We start from the raw sequence: 16,681 nt of genomic DNA, 5'->3' as shown, positions 1-16,681 counted from the left end.
GTGGGTGCACTTGGAACTTTTATTGTAGATTTAGAGAATAACCACTAGCTGCGAGGAATTACGGATTATATGGCACGGGTGAATACATCGACAAAATGCACATGTGCAAATATCGGTTATTACACCCGATCATTCTCCCCTTGTGGGTAATATAGTTACATAGTTCATAGTTTCCACTAATTATTTTGTTACGAGTGCATAGCATACTTCTGTTTCGCATCAAAAATCAGTGTGTGTGTTTGTAGAAAGTTCATGGAGACATATAAGCCAATAGTCGGTTCTGAAAACTTACATCCAGTCCAAGTTTTCGAAACACCACATCTACAACGTCTCTGATTAGCTTCCCTCCCATTTCCTCCGCAATCTTCTTCAGAGATCCGCTTCCTTAAATCAGCCATTTATGAAATGGTTATGCATTTGAAGCTGACAATGTTACCTCTTCATATTGAATTGAATTTAACCAAATGATTGGCATTGTTAGAGATATCATGCGCGTGATGAATGCATATCTACTAAACATAGGGTATATAGCGAAACCCCGGCATCGACCCTATTGACTTCGTTCACATAGGTTCCTCTATTTTCTCACAGTATTCGATCGGAAGGCTGGATTTCCAGACTGCCTGGTTCCGACAAAGTGAGTTTAATTGCATGAATGGTTCAGAATATTTCGACTTTAAGTAATACAATGAGTTGATAAAAGTATCTACTGTTTTCGACACTTACCCGGCAGAGAGAAGTTTTCATTACAAATGGGAATAGGTACATCTAGTTTTTCGATCAACAAACTATCCAGAATCGGTTCCGATGCTCCAACACTGATTTGTAGACCCATGTCAATCACAAAAACCTTCCTTGCTTCACTTCTGTCAATGGTGTATCTGGAGAACGGTAAACATTAAGCAGTGATAGTGTGGTCTATGATTGACTGACTCATATCGTCACTTCACTATTGGTCTAAGAAATCCGCTCGAAATATCTCAGTACCACACACACATGGGGTGTGGGGTGTTGCTATGTGACATGATAAAACTGGACTTTCGTACCTTGACGAGTTGAATCATTTTTAATGCTATCAACTACTTGTTTGGATGGTCCAAATGCGATTTTTTAACAAATCGACGTGATACGCCGCTTTAATTCATTCGTCTACTTATTTTATAGTCCTGTGAAGATCCGGGGTAAAATAGGTCTTCAGCAACCCATGCTTGCCCTATAGAGGCATATACATGCTTGTCGTAAGAGGCAACTTACGGGTTTGGGTGGTCAGGCTTGCTGACTTGGTTGATGCATGCCATCGTATCCTAATTGTGTAAATCGATGCTCATGATATCAATCACTGGATTGTCTGGTCCCGACTCGATTATTTACAGACCGCTGACATATAGCTGGAATATTGCTGAGTGCGGCGTTAAACAACAAACAAACAAACTAATTTTATAAGATAGGCACTTCAGAACTAAAAGACACCAATTTATCTTTTAACAGTAGGATAGGTTGATAATCCTCATAATATGTCTTGCATTTGAGTAGTTACGTATTTTTGAAAAAAACGTAGTGTTAGGATCAACAGTTTGCCATTATGCATGTCTCCGGACGTGAAACCTCGCACATGTCTATATTCTATAAAATTGTAAAAACAATTATTGCTGACAACACCGTTTCCTCAAAGGGAGACCGAATGGATATAACAAAGATACGGAAGATGAACTCATTGTCCTACCTTATGGAAACCCAGTCATTCAGTTTAGTGGTCTTCTCTTTCCCTGTAAATGGAATGACAGACATATCATATAGTTTGCTAAACAGTAGTGTTGTATACCTGAAAATGTGTTACATGTGAACGGGATGAAGATCTCTATGAAGCAAACACGATGTGATGCTGACGCCTCTTATCATCAAGCATCATCGCATGGGGAGAAGCAATCGCATGCTAGTAACACTTTATGGTAATTCATGATAACACTGCATTCAACTATATACCACCATACTATGGATCTGCTGATCTTGCGCATAAAAAAATCATTGAATCATTGACTCACTCAAATGGCATTGGTGCGATTCATTAGTCAACTGTATTCAGATTATCATACTGCTTGAATCAAAGGACTCACAGTTTCCCAAAATGGTTTTAACTTACAAACAACTACCTACCCCAGTCGTATCCAAGCAGAAGAACTGTCGTAGTGCAGTCTTCAAAGTTGACGGTCATTCTGAATTTACAAGGGTCAAGTTGTATGTAAGCATTGACGGCCTTGTTGAAATTCAGCTTCTTGATCCTAATGTCAACACACGCATCAATCCGCAGACAGTCGGGGGCTATCTCCATGTAAACGATCTTATTGACTTTCTCGTTTGTTATTGTTGGGAGGGTCACTGTCCTGTTCAGCAATCTGCAAGCTGGGAGAACACAATGACATGCGGTATATTTATAATTACTATAATTACTAACATTCCATTGCATAATGTTCAGGATTGATTTGTTTTGGGAATTGTTTATGATTCGAAATACATGTATATATTTCATTATCTTTATGTGGCTTCACTATAAAAGTTAAACATTATATATTGTGAACGTTCATGTTCCATATCCCTCTATGAAAAGTGTTCGTTCAATCAATATTTATTATGATGAGGCCAAAGGCCAATAGTTCATTGTCTGGGGCGTGTTACAAATTCATACATTTTCTTAGTTTCATAGCATGATAAATGACCATTGATAAATTTCTCGTAGTTTCTGTACAATCACATGTCATTAATTTACAAAATATGTTGCCATTTGGATTATGGTAGAAATAGTTTTAAGTTATTTTTCTCTTAAATCATTACACACTGGACATACATATAAAAAGTGATATTCATCTTGAATACAATCAGATCTACAAATCCTACAACAATTCATTTCAAACTATCTTAACTTCGACAGCAATATGTACAACCCATACTCGTGTATTCCTAGTGTGCAAATTGTTTGTACAAGTATATTAAATAACTCAAACATGTAATGTACAATATTTTTATTGTCAAATCCAAACCATCATCCTGAGACCTGCAATAATTGACCACAGAATTCCAACCGTAAAATGCCATACTTTCTCAATGCGATATATTTGCATTTGAACAGTTTCCCACAACCTTCCTGACCACCCAGTGCACAGTACGTGCTGTTTTGTTTCATAATATGTGATGGGAGATCATAGAGTATATTGTGCCAGACTTTTTCTTCACCAAATGGCATATGTTTTTTTATATGAACAGAACTTCTCCTTATCATGAACCGCTCACTTTTGTGTCCAACTCTGAGCCTCTGCTCCAGTTCCTGTCTTGTGCCCGTGATCTGCAATCCCCGCTGCTGGAGCTTCTGCTTGAGGATATCCCGAGTCAGGGCCTCAGGTCTGGGGCAGGGATCTGTCTTGCCTGGAGCCTTAAATGCAATCATGTGTACTTTCTAATTTGTTTACCACTATACCACTTTAACTCATTTAGACCTGGGTACCACTGTTGGGGAGAAGGGGAGTACCGATAAAAACCAACCATAGTGTCCATTCTGCCGAGATCATATATGCATATACAATATCTTAAAGATTACAGAGAGTGTATTTAATGGAGGCTGTTTAAGGTTTATACTATCGTGTGACATGGTTGGAATTGATATGTTCATGATTGGCGTGGCCACGGGTGAAAATATCAACTCTAACCTGATCACCAGAAAAAATTATTATTTTTCAACATCGTCCCTTCTTTTCTTTCAAATATTTCAACGTTATTTTTATATTTGTTCCTGTTCATCATATTTGCATCATGCTGAAAGGACAGTGGATAAAAGGAACGTGACACTGATTTTCTGTCACAATATTACCACATTCTTGCCATACTTACATCAGGGGATATGCACGGGATGAAGTCAAGTAGTTCTCCGATGCCCTTATTTATAGCATCTTTGGCAAACGCTTCGGCACTTTCCCGAATTCGTCTCTTAATTGATTCCTTATCAAACAGACCCCTGTAATCAACTGTCAAAGAGAGGAGCGGATGCTAGTTAGACTGGCATACGAACAGAACTACCGAGCAATACAAGTTTCAGTCGTCACTAAATACAGCCTCTCGACATCCCCTTTGTAAACAATAACGTCCTATCAATTAGGAGAGATATTCACAAAAAGGTCGCGATCACTGGAACATTTTTGTATGCGATATTGGTTATGCCAAACCTCGAATCGATCGAGACGTGACTCGTGCCGATCAAGGGGACGTTTATTGTGAAAGTAATGTATGTTTGTACGCTGTATTTGTGCCGTGTACTTAGGACGTCTCTTAAACTCAAAGTGGTATAAGTGGTATGCTACCTTTAAAGTAAAAATGGTGGTTACATCGCTAAAGGCTGTCGGTGACCTTGTATCAGTGAGTGAGTGAGTGAGTGAGTGAGTGGGTATGGTTTTACGTCGCTTTTAGCAGTATTCCAGCAATATCACGACGGGTGACACAAGTAATGGGCTTCACACATTGTACCAATGCGGGGAGTCGAACCCGGGTCTTCAGCATGACGAGCGAGCACTTAAACCACTAGGCTACCAACTGCTCCTGATCTTGTATCTAACAGTAAATATAATACTAGGCTAGTACGTGACACTTCCCCAATACTGGATATGCAATTCATACCTGCGATAAGGAAACTGTATCAGATATGTTCCACAGAATCAGTACCATTCGTGTTATATGAGAGGGGTTTTTAAGATATTTTGAGACAGTTTCTTCAAGATGATAAATACTGAAGGCAGTATTTACCCTCTGGCCAGGTTATTGAGCCATCTGGATGACATATTGGTAGCGGTGTTGGAAACTCGTCAAGGATGTTAAAGAAGGCGATGCAGTTCTCGTGGTCATCCTGAGAACAGAAGCCGGCGGCCACTGTGATCAGAGCAGCCTTGTCATCCTTCTCCAGCTTCACTCTGAAGAATCAACACTGAAGAATGAGGGATCTGAACATCACACCTCACAGAGGTGAGACATGCATGTCTACAACTGCAATGATGTCATAATAAACCACTCCTCCAGTACAGCCTAGACAAGGCCATTACTCCAGATGATAGCAACATAAAGAAACAACGGTTACAACTACGGAAGTGATTTATTTCATTTCAGTCTGATTCGGGAGAACAGTTCAAATTGGAGCAGTGAAGCGTTTATCCATTTGGATAGGTGTGATGCTGACAGACGAAAGGATTTAATCAAGATAAATCTTGGATTCGAACCAAATGTCAGCGGAACCTATCAGTTTGGGGGCGTAACTCTGTTTTGCGAATTGCGACGCATTAGACCACCGAGCACCAGTGTGGTACATAGGTAACGAGGCGATTTCTTTCTATGGTTGTGACACAGTCTGGATTGGAGGAAAGTCCAGTCCAGTTACGAAGTGGGGATTGTGGCGATCCTTTCCGTGAATATAAGGGAAAGGTAGTTGACGTCCATATTGTATTTACAGACGAATACGCTTTGAGGCAGTGAAAAGTATGTTTCTCATCAGAACCCTAGAATTGTTTTCAAAATGACCAGGTCACCAGGCAAATAGTCAAATAACCCATTAAGAATGATGCAAGCATAGTTCAGACAAGGGGCTAGAGATCTATAATCTAACTCTTAAAATACGAAGAATCTTGACTTTCATTATAGGGCTATAAAATGTTACAGTTTGGTTAAAAATGGTCCACGTTGGTTTAATGGTATACTCATTGGCCTTGAAATACGTTGATGCAATTTTCCTTTAGGTAAACGTTTCAAAATAACGTGTTGCATTTCTGAAGTCAATGATCTCGTTTAGGCTGAATAAAATCACTGAATTTTCAATGAACAGTTAAGTGAGGAAGTAACTTCATACTTAATGACTAGCTCGATTCCTCCCAAGATATCCAGTTTCACATTCGTCGGAATTGTTTTCTCCAGTCCTGTAAAACAAAACGGTTTTTAATAAAACAGAAAGTGAAACAAACAAGCTATCATTCCAAAGCTGGAATTATGTTTAATTCCCCGAGAAAATGTTTTCAATATTGTTTTATAGATAAGCATTACCATCTTTCATATTAACCATAAATGCATAATTCAAAGAAATTCAAAATTTCTCTAATCAAAAGGTTATGAATTGCAAACCAAAGAAATCAAAATCTGGAAACATTATTGGAAATATTTGTATATTTGCTGAAACTCTGGTGCTTTTAGGGAAAATAATACAATTAACTCCTCACACAGCATCCGTTTTTCATAATGTTTTCCTTGATACTGTGAGTTATATATAGAGGGTGAATTCAACAAGTGTCACCTGCATATATATCCTTCAGGTCACCGTCAATTCCAAACGACTTGTTGAACTTCCCAGCACCGACAGAAAATGTCAAATCGCAGGGGTCAAATCTTGTATAAAATTTATAGGTTTTTCGGAACACAAAAAGTTTGAAATGTACGCAGCATTCCATCCCAAGACATTTGTCGTCAAATGTACAGTAGATGTTGTTAGGCATGGAGATCTTCATGAGAGGACAGGCTGCACAAAAACAAAAGAATCTAAGCATACAAGGGAAATGGTAATTTTTCACTTGAGAAAAGCTTTTTTATTGATATGATTTTAACAATAGCCTGTCAATATTGATTACGCTTAGTACATGAGGGAGGTGATCATATGTCCACAGGTCCCCACATCATGTCAGTAAGTTAAAAGAATGTCATGTGTACTCACAGTTGGATGGCGGGGTGATGAAGTTGATCATATGTTCCCGAGTCCCCATATTATATCAGTAAGTTATAAGATGGCCAAGTGTGCTCACAGTTTGAAGGCGTGGTTAGGGAGATGATCATATGTTCCCGAGTCCCCACATTATGTCAGTAAGGTATAAGAATGTCATGGGTACTTACAGTTGGGTGGCTTGGTGAGGGAGTTGATTATATGCTCCCGAGTCCCCGCATTATATCAGTAAGTTATATGAATGCCATGGGTACTCACAGTTGGATGGCGTGGTGAGGTAGTGGATCATATGTTCCCGAGTCCCGTTTGCCCTCATCCCCCTCTCGGTCAGCTCCGTCCTCAGTTGGTCGTCCGTCATCTGGTACGGGTTGAAACACGGCTTGTTGTCGATCATCTCCTGCAGCACAGAAACGCGTGCACATAGTTATGATAAATGGTATGTGGGTTGTTTCACGATACAGATTATCGTTAGTGGTTTAAATAGCTGGACAGTATATTATTACACTGAGTATCACCAGTTAAGATCGAGGTTGCTTTGTGAGATTGTCATGGTCCAGATAGCACGATACTATTTTATAGGACAGATTGTCAGTCATCGTCCAGGGAGTTCGCCACAGTCCCACCAAACAGACAGTAACAATGCTTCACATGAGTCCAGCATTCAAAAAATACCTTTATTGTTCTTATGACCTCGGCAATCTTTTCCTGGCTCTCGTCAAGGTCAAGAATCTCTAGAAGATCCAAGATAGACCCCATTTTCAGATTACGGATAGAGAACTTCTTCATAAAAGCACCAGCCTTCTGCAAGAGGGTTGCCAGAGCTGCAGTAAATATTTGATGGTATTAGAATGTAGGTTCATTTGAACGGCGGTCAGTGAGTTCATAGCTTGGAATAATAAATAACTTATTAAGTAGTTCCTCATCACGGAATATTTTGCAATTAACATGTTTTACAGCATGTATGTCACAAAGAAAACTCGTCATCGATTGTATCGATAGGAAACATGTACGCCACAACGTGTAAGATTTATCTGTCTATCGAAAACATACATACACTGAGTGTAGACTTTTTCAAGGCATCGATCTCGATCGATACTGCCAGCAGGGACTGTATATGAGTCTAATGAAAGCATCAGCAGCATCTACTCACCGCCATCTTTGGTTTTCTTGGCCTTTTCTTGGATTTGTGGTCTTCGAGGCTGCATCTTTTTGAACATGGAATCTGGCTTTTCTGAAATAAAAGAGGTAAAATATAAAGTAGTCACAATTATAGCAGGTAGTTGTAGTTGTACGATTCATTCTTTATCATAAGCATGTGTTTATGAATCACAATAAAACAGTGATACCAAGTGTTCGTGATAATGTGAGCACCTGTCAATATCAATTGTTCACCTGAAACAAACACAGGGACATATGGTACAACTCAAATTAATGAACTGTATCGGACATCATTCGTCACTGATGCGTCACATTGGAAAATGTCCTCTATAGAAGGGGAAGTTGACTTTTGGAAAGTTTATGTTATCCCTCTTGTCATACGTTCTTGTATTTGGTAGCTTTTTGTAAATCCTTATGCATTTATATAAATAGGAAACAGAAGTTGCGTTTCACTGGTTTCTAGTTTATTTTCAGTTCAAGAAGATACATCAGTGGAAGGAACCATTATTGAACGGTGCCAGACCATCGATATACCTGGAACTTCAGGTACACATCTTAGCCAAATTCCTGTTTGCATTTTGCCAATCGAGCACAAATTCCGATTCTGCAGATAGCAAGTAGGGGAGCACAATTAATGTCCATGGGATGCCTTCTTTTTGCCTATATGTCCTGTCCCAAACTTTCACATTAATGTACAGTTAGAACGCTACGGGACACATGTATGTTGCACGGAAAGGCCTTTCTGTGTCTTCATCTTTTACAAGTTGCACAGCTGAGATGCTGTGTTCCTGAGTAATTCTTGGCCGTTTTAAGAGCTGACTGAAATGTGAATCTGGTGGTAACAATGTTTGACCTGCTTTGTCTGCAAATCATTGTGAGCAATTTCATTACTGCGATATCTCGAAGCAGAGATCGATTCATCTCACCCAAGAGATATCTCCTGTTGGGGCAGTTTTGGATGAAAACATTATTTATCATGCATTTGTATTATTTATCTTAGGCTAACTGTTTCATTGGCATTCTAGAAGTTGCAGAGTAAATAACGAAACGTACAACTTTATGGATAACAAATTCTAATGTTTTGCATATGACGACATTTCGATGTAGATTCTAAAACCGTAATCACTCAAGCTTCATAAGGGTATCAGAACATACATCGAAACGTGGCTGTATGCAACAAATCAGAAGTTGTTATCCATAAAGTTGTACAGTTTGTTATCTCAGACTGTGTCACCTGTCTAATTTGAATAAACAAAATTAATAAAAAAATGTTTGACTTACTTGAATATGTAACATCGTTCAATTCACTCACTCACGTATTCAAACACTGCAGTATCGGGAGCATGAAACACAATAATTTTTTCACCGCTTTCACAAACATGCAGAGAATGACACATAGATGTCCCTAAAACAGTACACTCGTTAATATTTACCCCATTTTATCGGGGAACTTCTTGTAACTCAATAGTTAAAAATGAAGTAACCTACCATTTTCGGCGTCGGCGACTGAGGTAGGATCTTTTGCGGAATCAAGATCTTCAGGTTTTTTAATTTCCTCTCCTTCTCTCTTTGGGCTAGTGTCATTGTACTTCTTACCACTCAGACAGATAATGCAACCTGCAGCTATAGTCTCAAACTGAACAAGAATTTGAAAATCAATCACAACAAATATATTGCTTCTTGTGTCTGTATAAAACACAATATGTCAAATATGTCAAATTATTTCTCAATAGAAAACATGTGTAAGTCAAAATATGTCACAGTATGTGTCTACAGAACATATGTTCATGTCATAATATGTCACATTATGTGTCTTTAGAAAACTTGTATGTCAACATATCCCAAAGTATGTGTCTATAGAAAACACGTCACAGTTTGTGTTTATACAAATGCGCGTGTTATGCAAATGACACTGGCTCGACGTCCTACTTTTCGTGTTTGGGACAACAGCTAATTACATCTGGGATACATAGATAAATATACTCTCAGCAAGTACACGTACATGTTTATGTGTCTGTCCCTTTTTAACAAAGAAAGCTAAATATGTCACTTGCCTTAAACACCACTTTGTAGTCGTCACACTCTTGCACCCACTCCAGGATTTTGGGTAATCTGACCTCCAGGTAGCGTGTTGGGTCAACATAGCCACCCTTCCTTCTCAGGGCGAGGTGGATGTGCTCGTTACCCCCACACGGGGAGTTGGCCGCTAAGCCTATCTTTTGTCCAGCATTCACCTGGGGCATACATTCAGTTATAATATTATAAAAATGACAAAGTATTTAACAATATTTTTCGGTTGGCATAGCGAAGGAACAATGAATATGAACAATAACAACAGTGAAAGAAGACGTTTAATTTCTGGAATGAATCGACCTACATAGATAAGAACCTTACACCCACTATAAAACAAAGGACAATTTTGCTTTGCACTTTCAATCTGCCTTGCACAGACAGCATACGAGAAGGCGAATATAATGTCAGTTAATTTGAAGATAACATTGATGATGACACGACATAAGAAAGGACGAGCCATGGACTGGGATTGAATATGGTAAAGGTATAACTATCAGCGTTTTTTTAATTATATCCCAGTACGTAAAAGTCCAGCTATATCAGGGGATCTTTAAATAATATCTGGGTCATCCAAACCCGTGGTTGATAGCATGATGCACGTTCGGTAGCACGCGCAAAATCGCCGAGCTTCACCACCCAAGAAAATTGGACATTTTTGTCATATCTTTCACTCTAACGTTGGATAAACATGTTTTTCAAATTATGCATGTTAGGCCATTCAGAGAGATCTTTAGGTATGTACATAGTAGTATATAACGTGAACCGTGAGCTGCGATTCCAAATCTTTTTCGAGGTTATAATATAAATTGTCAGTGCAAGAGAATAACAAGCCTAGATTTTCTGACGAAACAGATACCACTTGGAGTAAAGGGCAAATAGCTGTGGAAAGTATATGAATGGACGACTGAAAATCTGTAATGACACCAGGTGTTCGCAAAAAGGGTTAGCATGCCCTACCGGTAGCTCACGCCATTCATACAATTTTCACAATATGTAAGTATTATTGCCTTTCGTCTCAGAAGCCTGTCACTATCTGCTCCATGGTGCAATTTATGACTTACTGGGCTGTCGACATAAGTAGAGTCACCCGGATGCTGGATATTTAAGGAGCTGTCGGGCTCGATATTGGTGATGATGACCTCAGTTTCCTTCAAAGATCCTGCATTCTGGATGATGATGACCTCATTGGGATTGTCAGACAGCCTAATGTTGCCAGCAAACGGAGCCACAATCTGCGAAAAAGTTGAATATAGTGTTGTTGTTATAGACATATACCTCAAGTGAGTGAGTGAGTGAGTGAGTGAGTGAGTGAGTGAGTGAGTAGCTTGGGTTTGATGCCACTTTGATGCACATGCTTCATACATCTAATTGTGTCTTATTAGGTGAGTTTTGGTGAAATGGGGTTTAACGCGTTTTATGATTATTGCACTTATATAGAGACGTACATGCCCTTCCGTGTGTGTGTGTGTGTGTGTGTGTGTGTGTGTGTGTGTGTGTGTGTGTGTGTGTGTGTGTGTGTGTGTGTGTGTGTGTGTGTGTGTGTGTGTGTGTTTGTTTGTGTGTGTGTGTGTGTGTGTGTGTGTGTGTGTGTGTGTGTGGCTGCTTGTACTTGTCCGGACTAAAGCCGATTTTATAGTGGAAGCCCACTGAGATACCAGTCGCTATCCGTGCCCTATGTGCAATATAAGAAGAGAAATTGGACCGGAATATGAACATGAAAGTATTGGAAACTTGTTTTTAAAGGGAACATGGTTTATGAAAAAACTAATATTTCCGATCACGTTTTGATGAGGCTACGCTAGGAAGTTGGCTTTTTTATGAACGACCAAACGATATAACCACATGTCAATGTCGACACCTCTTCACCTAAGGTTTTGTTTCGATGTTCTTTAGTACAAGAAATGCTTACGTTCTCCAGAAAAGAGTTACTCCTTTCTTTTGATATTCTTTTGAAAAGTTCAAATACGTATTATTTCAAAGTTTTGGAAAAGTGTGGAAATACATGTATCATTTAAAATATAACATGTTTACCAAAGAACCGCACACGTTATCTCTTAGCACCAGCACAAGAGTGGAAGATGAAGACCGACAAATGTTACTCACGTCTTTTCCAGAAGAAATAGTCACATCTATCCCTTCATGCTCGTATTCCTTTCCACTTTTCAATTCGGAGGGGTAGCTGCCACGCCCATTGCATCCACCCCCAGCAAGTCGAAGGGTGCGGGGGAACTCCTTATGACACTTGGGGCCGAAGACACGGTCGATCAAAGAGCGGGCTGCACGATATCTGAAACAATATGAACATAGATTCATAGGAGGAAGTGGGTAGGTCACATAAGGTAATGTACAAAATACTCCAAATTCCTATCTCCCTTTAACTCAAAAACCACCATATATGAATGAACTTTGAATAAGGATTCCACATGAAAAACGAAAAACATAGCTAGTAGTCAAGCATGCGTTCTCTACACAAATGCTGCTTCGGGTTGGTTTATTTCAAATGTATATCACGACACCCGACTATGTAATAAAATGAATAAATAATGCTATGCCTTTTGGACAAAAATTCATACCTGTGAAAAGATATCTTCCACCGAATTAGTCGCGTTCGTGTTATATGAGAGAATCGAACCCTGGTCTTCGGCGTGACAAGTGAACGCTTTAACCACTAGGCTACCCGACCGCCCCGACAAAAATATATACTAGTTGAGGATAGCAATTTTACTATTTAACAACAATCATTTTTACTGCGTGTATGCCTCCCCTTACCCTTCCTTCAGAGCGTTGTAAGCTGTCTTCACACTTTTGATGAGATCAAACACCTTTTTGAAAGTGTCCAAGAACTTCCCTCCCAGTTTCTTTAGAGGTTCAAGAGGAGCCAGTACGTCATCAACAATGGCCTTCAGCATGGTCACAACTTCCTGCCTCAGTGCAGTCTACAAAATTTGAACAGTACTGTTCAATCCATGCATAAATAGACTATTTGTAGGTTTAGGGGATCGACCATTCTATTATACGAAGGATTATAGTAGGGAAAACCGATATGAAGCACATGTTCCACTTCTGACACAAAACTCATGTCCATCATACACTCATGCTTTTATCTCACATGGGGAGTATTTTATACTGCAATGGATTTTGAGCAGGTTTTCACAAACCTTATATCCACCTGGTCAGTTCCTGATCCGACTGGTCCATAAGCAATGAATGAATTTTTGTTCATGCTGCAGTCAGCTGTATTCCAGCTATTGTTCATAGGCCTGTGAATAATCCAGTATGGACAGGACAAACCAGTGACTAAAAAAACATGAGTGACGACCCATGCCACCATGTGCAAACGTCTGACAACCCCCATCATCTTTAGTCAGCTCTTGCGACAAGCATGAGATACTGTGGACCTTTTCTATACTGGATTATCCCAGGGCCAAGTCCATAATAAAACACATACAATGAGGTGATGCCGGCATCCTCCAGAAGGTTAAAAGTGAGTGGGTGAGTTGGGTTTAAAGCCGCTTGAAACAGTATTCCAGTTGTATCGCGGCGTGTCAGCTTAATGTGGAAGTAAAGCCCGAAGTGATGCGAGTCTCAGACGTTTACCACTTCGGTTAAACCCACGAGCATTGGTATGGTGCTGACGAGCCTAAAACATGATTGGGGCGAACCGGGATTCGAACCCACGATCATAGGTTTCTGGCGTGCCCAAGGGTCTCAAATCTGCACAGCGAATCGCGGCGCCTTAGACGACTTGGCCACCCGTGCACCCCAGAAGGGTAATATCTAGCTCCAGTGCATACAATAAATATACATGTATTTTATGCTGCAACGGATTTTGAGCAGGTTTTCGCAAAATTTGTATCTATCTGGTCAGTCACTGCTCAACCTGGTCCATAAGCATGATTGAAAACTGTTTAATGCTGCAGTCAGCTATTGTCCATTGGCCAAATACATTGGGGTGATGCCAGTATCCTTGTAAGGGTAATATCTAGATCTAATGTTTAAAAAAAACATATACATGATATCGAGCCACTCACCGCGTTAGACTTCCCCTTGGAAAACTCCGCTACAGGGTCCCTCTTCCCCTTCACAACCTCCTTGATCCACTTCTCCCCACCTTCCAGCAGTGCCTTCTTTGCCTTAAACCCTTCCTCCAGTATCTTTATCACCTGGGAAGCTAGGTTCATCCAGTCAGGGGGGGTTTCTGTTGAAGCAGGTAAAAAAAGGCTTTAACCCTGGTATTAGCAGTATTGATCTTTATGACGGATACTTAGTCAGTTATATGTTAGTTGAAAGCCCAAAGTGATACAGCTTGTAGATGCTTATCAATTTGGTGAAACTCTAGACCAGGGTAGTCATAACAGTAATACAACTACATACATGTAAAAGGTAAAATTACATGCGGAGACATGTCAAATGTTATCATGTAGCTATGAAAATAACATTTAGGGGTTAATATACTCCTGGTAAAATGCTAAGCCACCACTGCTATTTTTGCCACGAGGTTGGCCCAAAGAATATGGCATAGAAACCAAAATATGTGCTATTTGTTGAAAGGGTAATAAACAGACAACGATCATGACATTTTAGAAAGAGATTTTAATGATATTGCAGAACAGTTCACTTTGTGTACTATTGACAAAATGTATATGTGACTCAAGTATTGGGCTGCAGTGTGCCCAAGACAGCTGTGCCTGGTTGAAAATGACCATTACGGCTCCGTTATGACATCCTGATTATCAATAGCATGTAGAACCACCACGGATGGTAACCTCAACCCTCTTCCACATGTCCCCAGTGTGACTTCTGATGCTCTTCTGTACTTCTGTTCTGTGACTTTTGATGCTCTTCTGTACTTCTATTTTGTGACTTTTGATGCTATTCTGTACTTCTGTTCTGTGACTTTTGATGCTCTTCTGTACTTCTGTTCTGTGACCTCTGATGCTCTTCTGTACTTCTGTTCTGTGACCTCTGATGCTCTTCTGTACTTCTGTTCTGTGACTTCTAATGCTCTTCTGTACTTCTATTCTGTGACTTCTGATGCTATTCTGTACTTCTATTCTGTGACTTCTGATGCTCATCTGTACCTCTTGTTCTGTGACTTCTGATGCTCTTCTGTACTTCTGTTCTGTGACTTCTGATGCTCTTCTGTACTTCTGTTCTGTGACTTCTGATCCTCTTCTGTACTTCTGTTCTGTGACTTCTGATGCTATTCTGTGACTTCTGATGCTCTTCTGTATTTCTGTTCTGTGACTTCTGATGCTCTTCTGTACTTCTGTTCTGTGACTTCTGATGCTCTTCTGTACAATTCTTGTGCTAGTTCCTGTAGATTGGCTACTGGTGGGTCCAGCTTCTGCATCCTGCGCCTCAGATGTGTTGAGATCAGCAGGTTGAGATCAGGTTGGTGGGCCAAGGGGATGGTCGTGATGGCCTTCTGTTGTAGGAACTCTGTTACCAGTCGACAACGTTGTTGTCTACCGTTGTACTCATGTAGACGGGTCTGACACCCAGAGGGTGGTTTTCAAAATGTAGTACAACGATGGGATCCAGGATTTGACGCCTGTAACTGTGACACGAGTTCGATTCCCCGTATTGGTACAATGTGTGAAGCCCATTTCTGGTGTCCCCCGCCGTGATATTGCTGGAATATTGCTTAAATCAGCGTAAAACCATACTCACTCACTCACTCTTGTCAGTACCAAAACGATTTTACCAATTCAAAAACACTTACTGATGGTCGCAAATAATGTGTTCTTGGTCTTTTTAATGGCGTTTACCAGATTCTTTACTTCTAGGCCAATACTGAAAAAATACAAGATGAACCCAAATTATTACATTTCACAAAATACAAACACTATGTGAAACCCTTGCCTGACGAAAGAGATCTATGGCACTAGGTGTAACTGCATGATGATGTACTCACGTGATGACGTTACCAGCGACAGTAGAAATTGCCTGTTTGGGGTCTTTGTTGAACGTCCTAAAGCTATCAATGATAGCCTTGATAGCCTTATAGATCATCTTCCCTGCCCTGGGTATTATAATCGTCACTGTCTCCATCAGTTGCTGAAATGGGCAACCTAGTGATATTCTCCTTGCAATGCTCTGATGTATGCAAAATTACGTCTTAAAGCCATGGCAGGATCCGTCTGCAGCGGGTTTGTTTTTATTGTGAGTCAGTACCAGACCCCTTTACATAGACTTCATGTAAAAGTTTTGGCTGTTTCTCCCACTTTAAGCTGATACATCGTGGCTTAATTAATTAACTGAAATACTGTCTACAGCCACGACCAATCCTCGGGAATCAATACATAAAAGTTCCCCAGGCACGCGGACTAAGAGCATCCTGCCCAACTGACATCCAGAAAGTAGAGGGTAACCTTCCGAGGCCTCAATTATGCTATATAATGTACTTTCATACACCCAAAGACATGGAATTATAATACTATTTAACAGAAATAATGCTCAAATAGAATTTCGGGTGGCATTATAACAAGATATTCAAGAACACACAAGTATTGTGGAATTACTTACATTGTAAAAGCTGAGCACCGATGACTTGACTTCCTTGTAAAGGTTTGTGATTCTCAACACAAGGTTCCTGGCAGGTTCAGCAAAGGGAGGCAGCTGTTTCTCATCCAGCTGGCCAAGGACTTGCATAGCGTCTGATGCCTTCTTTCCAACACTGACAACCTGTATCATACCTTCCATACATGTACATCT

At 40.0% G+C, this 16,681-nt stretch overlaps 1 protein-coding gene across 2 annotated transcripts in view; it reads right to left on the bottom strand.

Moving 5' to 3' along the window:
- The window catches only part of LOC124137708, a 139,094-nt gene that overhangs the window by 93,106 nt on the left and 29,307 nt on the right, over nucleotides 1-16,681 (bottom strand). For both annotated transcript variants that reach the window (XM_048402760.1, XM_048402761.1), the window contains exons 19-39: nucleotides 16,493-16,651; nucleotides 15,882-16,024; nucleotides 15,690-15,760; nucleotides 13,996-14,162; nucleotides 12,734-12,900; nucleotides 12,068-12,251; nucleotides 11,026-11,196; nucleotides 9,946-10,125; nucleotides 9,380-9,527; nucleotides 7,884-7,964; nucleotides 7,406-7,554; nucleotides 6,992-7,130; nucleotides 6,314-6,535; nucleotides 5,876-5,942; nucleotides 4,786-4,949; nucleotides 3,880-4,013; nucleotides 3,286-3,424; nucleotides 2,155-2,400; nucleotides 1,724-1,766; nucleotides 727-881; nucleotides 293-384 (exon numbers count right to left, since the gene is read on the bottom strand). In XM_048402760.1, coding sequence (XP_048258717.1) covers nucleotides 293-384; nucleotides 727-881; nucleotides 1,724-1,766; nucleotides 2,155-2,400; nucleotides 3,286-3,424; nucleotides 3,880-4,013; nucleotides 4,786-4,949; nucleotides 5,876-5,942; nucleotides 6,314-6,535; nucleotides 6,992-7,130; nucleotides 7,406-7,554; nucleotides 7,884-7,964; nucleotides 9,380-9,527; nucleotides 9,946-10,125; nucleotides 11,026-11,196; nucleotides 12,068-12,251; nucleotides 12,734-12,900; nucleotides 13,996-14,162; nucleotides 15,690-15,760; nucleotides 15,882-16,024; nucleotides 16,493-16,651 — 3,021 coding nt within the window. The remainder of the gene's footprint in view (nucleotides 1-292; nucleotides 385-726; nucleotides 882-1,723; nucleotides 1,767-2,154; nucleotides 2,401-3,285; nucleotides 3,425-3,879; nucleotides 4,014-4,785; nucleotides 4,950-5,875; nucleotides 5,943-6,313; nucleotides 6,536-6,991; nucleotides 7,131-7,405; nucleotides 7,555-7,883; nucleotides 7,965-9,379; nucleotides 9,528-9,945; nucleotides 10,126-11,025; nucleotides 11,197-12,067; nucleotides 12,252-12,733; nucleotides 12,901-13,995; nucleotides 14,163-15,689; nucleotides 15,761-15,881; nucleotides 16,025-16,492; nucleotides 16,652-16,681) is intronic.

Source organism: Haliotis rufescens, unplaced genomic scaffold (genome assembly GCF_023055435.1).
Source record: "Haliotis rufescens isolate VD_foot unplaced genomic scaffold, xgHalRufe1.0.p SCAF_29, whole genome shotgun sequence".
In the NCBI taxonomy this organism is placed as follows: Eukaryota; Metazoa; Mollusca; class Gastropoda; order Lepetellida; family Haliotidae; genus Haliotis; species Haliotis rufescens.
The sequence above is the reverse complement of the archived record's forward strand: the minus strand, read 5'-3'. Positions and strand labels throughout refer to the sequence as shown.